Source organism: Euprymna scolopes, chromosome 30 (genome assembly GCF_053919585.1).
Source record: "Euprymna scolopes isolate OS-2025 chromosome 30, ASM5391958v1, whole genome shotgun sequence".
Classification (NCBI taxonomy): Eukaryota; Metazoa; Mollusca; class Cephalopoda; order Sepiida; family Sepiolidae; genus Euprymna; species Euprymna scolopes.
The window spans coordinates 127,501-132,744 of record NC_136511.1 but is presented as its reverse complement, the minus strand read 5'-3'; the positions used below and the strand labels follow the sequence as shown (position 1 = coordinate 132,744).

The following is a 5,244-nucleotide window of genomic DNA, read 5'->3' as shown; positions in this document are numbered from 1 at the left end:
AATATTTAATAAAAATCGGAAGATATTTGCTAAAAAATAACTTCTCGAAACTTCCTAGTAAATTTGTTTTATTGTATATCACAAGATTGCTTTACTATATTTTACACTGATGGACTCAGTTGATCGCCTGTGTCGAAGTTGACTTAATCAGCAGCAGTGGCTATTTAGTTGTACAATGATCGTACATATTTAGTAAAACCCCATACAAATATGCAGTTTATTACAAAGACAGTTTGAGAAACTATAATAGTAACTGCTTTTTGGCAAGGGCAATAACTCTCCATTCTGCGAGCCAAGGGAGATAATTTTTTTTCTTTTTCTTCCAGTTTGTACCTGAATCTCCTTTTCAGGTGTGATGTGAAAGTCAACCACAGATATGATCATTAATAGAAAAAGAGGAACTTTTTTTTTTCTAATTTTTTTAAGGGATGTTATTTTACTTTAGATTTTAATTAAATTAACACGCAGAAGAAGAATGTTTAAGAAGCCTGCCATTGATGGTTACATTAGCTAGTATGAATTAAAAAAAAAAAAAAATTAAAGAGAGTGTGCTATTTTTTTGTTTATTCACAGCAAAAAATGTAACAGGATGGGGAGAGGGGTGGTAATGTGTTAAATTTAATTCCTAAAGTCTGATTATAATAATGATCTCACAACTCCTTGTTGTGCGAGTGATGCTACTAAAACTCCATCTTGGCTCCAAAATCGTCCTGTTGCAAATCCCGTACCGCCACCTGCAAGAAAAAAAAAAATATATATATATATATATGTGTCAGAAAAAGGCAAAAATGTAATACAACACTGACCAATTCTTTGGTCCCAACAGATTTAAATCAAATGGGAGACTAAAACCTATCCTGCTACCAGCGGTTTACAGAATGGCCGGCATGGCACAGTCAGAACAAAATAATGCAGCAGAATCACAGGATGCTAATGTGTCCCAAAAGAAACTGATGGTTAAAAAAAAAATTCATAACTTTCTTAATTTTTTATATTTTTCTTTTATTTTTTTCAGATCATCTAGAGTAACCCTTCCAACGTCATCATGAGTCGTTACACTAGTGAAGAGCGGATATTTATCGTAGAGTCATATTTTCGGTTGAATGAGTCAATATCAGAAACTTAAACACAAGAAATTCCCCTACTCCCAATGCAATAAAAGGTGTGGTGGCTCGATTTCATAAGCAAGGCTCTGTATGTGACCTCCCTAAATCTGGTAGACCCCGTACGGCAAGAAGTTATGAGAATCAGATTAGCAGAGAATGTGGCCGAGGATCCATCCACATCAGTAAAAAGGAGATCAAGTCAAATGGGGGGGGGGGGGGTCTCTCGATCATCTCTTCAGAGATTGCTTCATGAAGAGGGCAAATTTCCATATAAAATTCAATTGGTGCAAAAGCTTCAGCCGATGACATTGGATAATGCCCTGCAGGGAGCACAAGAATGTGAAAATAAAAATGGTGGACATTTGAGTAACATCATTTTTCATAACTAAAATTAGACCTTGTGAAAAACATACCCTAGATTAAGTTGTGTAAATAAAATTAGAATAAGTAGACTATGATATCTTACTATATCTCAAAAAGATCACGGAGAGGCTCATCCACGTACATATGAAAATTGGTAAGCATAACTTAAATATTAAGGAGGTTAATCAGATTTAAAATCCGTCAGTTTCTTTTGGGACACCCTGCATAAACCTTGCTATCAGTAGTGTACAGACTGGTCGGCACCTTCCCATATCCGAAAGGATGCCGATGTAATAATCGAGAAACACAAACAGGAAACCAACTGAAGATACATCAACCATTAGAATCTCTATTAAGATAAGGTAAAAAGAAAGTCTGAAATCTAATAGGTCCTGCATTGCCAGCCAAGCACTAACCCGTCTCATTGTCACAATATACTATACTTGCGTTTGTTTTATAATTTAACAGAATGTGCTTTCACAAACTTGTGGCGAGTAAGTATAAGAAATACTACCACTACTACTATGATAATTATGATAATTATAAGTTAAGCAACGGTGAACCTGGCCAGTATCAGATGGGTGATCATTTGGGAAAGCTAGGCGTTGTATGTACTGTGCCAAGTGGTGGAAATTTCCAGGTGGGTATCTGGGGGGTACGTTAAACTCGTTTTAAAAAGGTATGAAAGAGGGGAGGAGGGTATATTACCTGCGTGGCAGCTTTCAGTTTCATATAATAACCATTCATCGGCTCGGACGTTGTTGTGGAACCAAATCGAATGGTCTAAAGAAGTAAGGAAGAATTTCTGTAAACTGTTCTCATTCGGAAGCAACGCCGTTGTGATTATTATGTAGTCAGAAATGAAGGCCAACGCGCAACGGTGAAAATTTTCATCATCACCTGTAAAATAAAAAAGGGGGGGTATTTTGTGAGTGTAAGAAAAATGTGAAGAAATTACTCTCACGCAATAACCACAGAGCTTCTATATTATACAAATGAAAGAAAAAAAAAAAAATTTGACTTTCAAGTAAAACAATTCATACCTACGTAATTGTCAGGTTATCTATATATTAATACGATAGCATGTGTGTTATTTTCTGTGCCACGCTTACATCCGGGTCCTGTAATCGCTATGTACCTCAATTTCTTGTCATAAATAATTTTACCAAGAATTCTTCATAAGTTTGCCTTTCGGTTTCGATTATAGCTCATGGCACTCAAGTCATCTTTTATTTTTTTTTTTGTAAATAATTTTATCAAGAATTCTTCATAAGTTTTGGTTTCAGTTATGGCTGAAGGAACTCCAGTTATATTTTTTCATAAGTATCTCAGCTTTTGATGCATGTCCATGACAGGTTGCTTTCTTAGTTTTTTTTTCTGATCTTGAGAACATGGTGCAATGGGGAAAAAGGTGACTGGTTAATTTTAATGCATTGAATACCAAGCTTTTCTCCTTTCATCATAATCGCTCAGACATCCATCACACCTTAATTGAAATGAATGGCTCCCGTTTTGGGGAAGCTCCATCTTTTGACAAGCTTCTGGGACTGACCGTTACTCCTGATTTAAAATGGAAAAGATCAATAGGAAAATGGTTTGACCACTCTACCGCTCCAGTAGATATCTCACGGCGGATGCAATCCTTTATCTGTATAAGAGTCAGGTATGCGCTAACATGGAGTACTGTTGCCACATCTGAGCAGGAGGTCCGCGGTGCGCCATATCGAATGTTAAGAGATTCAAAACTAACTTTGAAACCTAGTAAACAACGCCCTTTTCTCTTCCCTGCAACGGCTTTTCCACAAAAGAGACATTGGGAGCCTGTCTCTGCTCTACCGTTATTTTCATGGTAAGTGCTCAACTGAACTCAAATATGTCATTCCCCTTTGCCATACTTGCACAAAAAAACACTATTAGCTACAACCACTATAACTGGTGTGCTTGGCCTTTTGGTCAAGAAAGTGTAGTATCTGTTCTTCAGATGCTGCACTTCCATTTCTTGTTCTCTTTCGGTGGAGGAGAAATCCTTCACGACTGAGACAATTTTTATTTTTGTACCTTTTCTCCACGTTAAAAAACGACCCTGGTGTCTAACTCTGTCCCGTGGGGAGGCATAGTAAATAGGTACAACCACTATAACTGGGCCTAAAACTAAACACAGATTCCATAGACAAAGTTTCTTTTCCAAAATTGCCCACCTGTGGTACACTGTTCCTCTGACCTGCTCCCCGGTTGATAGCCTTCAACTGCAATGTAAACAGGTTCTTGTAATAAAAAATTTTACCAAGAATTCTTCATAAGTTTTGTTTTCGGTGCAAGTCATATGGATATATTTTTTTTTTTTTTTTTTTGAAATCACAACTTTATAATATATAAAAATCGATAGAACATTAACTCTAAGATTATATATACAAAATCTGCAAGAATTAAAATGTCATATTTAAGCATACTGTAGGACCGGGCTATGCCGGGCATCCCTGCTAGCTTAGATAAATACTTTTTTCAGTTTTAACAAAAGAGCTACTATAATATTAGAGCGTCTCCATTTACACTGAACATCTATAGAATGCCAACATCAATATATTACATATGAATCAGTCCCCTACGCAATTTTCCCCGCTAGTTATATATTTTTCAGAGTTCTTTGAGATGAGGCTTCATAATGTTTTTTTTTTTTGTTTTTTCGGACTGTTATCCTCATCTTCATAGTTGTTGCTTCACCACATTTCGGCCAACTCGTCCTCTGACCTTCTTCAGGTGTTTAAAAAAAAAAAAATTAAAAATTACTAGGGTTGTTCCAAAAGTAAAGCCTCCTATTTTTTTTTAACTCAAAAACTAAAATGTTGAAGAGCTATGAAGACGGAAGTGATACCATTAAAACAAGAAACCTTTTGTGCTACAGAATTTTTCTACATAGTCACCACCATTCTCAATGCATTTTTGCCAGCCTCTTTTGATGTTTTGATCATAAAAGTCAGGAGAAAACTGTCACTTGCATCACTGTCGCCACTCTGAAATCAACAAACTCCTCTAATTGTGCTAACATCAACTGTATTGGCTTTGTAAACATTCAGCAGGCACGAGTGAATGTTTATTGGTTAAATTTTTTTCATCATGGAGGAATTCAATAATGTATCTCAGCTTTTGATGCATGTCGATGAAAGGTTGCTTTCTTAGTTTTTTTTCTGATCTTGAGAACATGGTGCAATGGGGAAAAGGGTGACTGGTTAATTTTAATGCATCGAATACCAAGCTTCTCTCCTTTCATCATAATCGCTCAGACATCCATCACACCTTAATTGAAATGAATGGCTCCAATCTTGGGGAAACTCCATCTTTTGACAAACTTCTGGGACTGACCGTTACTCCTGATCTAAAATAGAAAAGATCACTAGAAAAATGGTTGAATCACTCTACCGCTCCAGTAGATATCTCACGGCGGATGCAATCCTCTATCTGTATAAGAGTCAGGTATGCGCTAACATGGAGTACTGTTGCCACATCTGGGCAGGAGCTCTGCGGTGCGCCATATCAAACATTGAGAAATTCAAAACCGACTTCGAAATCTAGCAAGCAATGCCCTTTTCTCTTCCTTGCAATCTCTTTCCCACAGAAGAGACGTTGCGAGCCCATCTCTGCTCTATCATTTTCATGGTAATTGCTTGACTGAACTCAAATCTATCTTTTCCCCTTGCGATAAAAACAAAAAAAAACAACACCGATTAGCTACAGCCACCATAACTGTTACTAAATCTAAACGCAGATTCCATAGACA

At 36.7% G+C, this 5,244-nt stretch overlaps 1 protein-coding gene across 1 annotated transcript in view; it reads right to left on the bottom strand.

The window, feature by feature from the left end:
• Positions 1–544: 544 nt before the first annotated feature.
• LOC145254632 (acyl-coenzyme A thioesterase 8-like) overlaps positions 545–5,244 on the bottom strand; it is a 25,697-nt gene continuing 20,997 nt past the window's right edge. Inside the window, exons 5-6 of the mRNA XM_080113243.1 lie at positions 2,178–2,369; positions 545–734 (exon numbers count right to left, since the gene is read on the bottom strand). Coding sequence (XP_079969369.1) covers positions 637–734; positions 2,178–2,369 — 290 coding nt within the window. The 3' untranslated portion in view covers positions 545–636. The remainder of the gene's footprint in view (positions 735–2,177; positions 2,370–5,244) is intronic.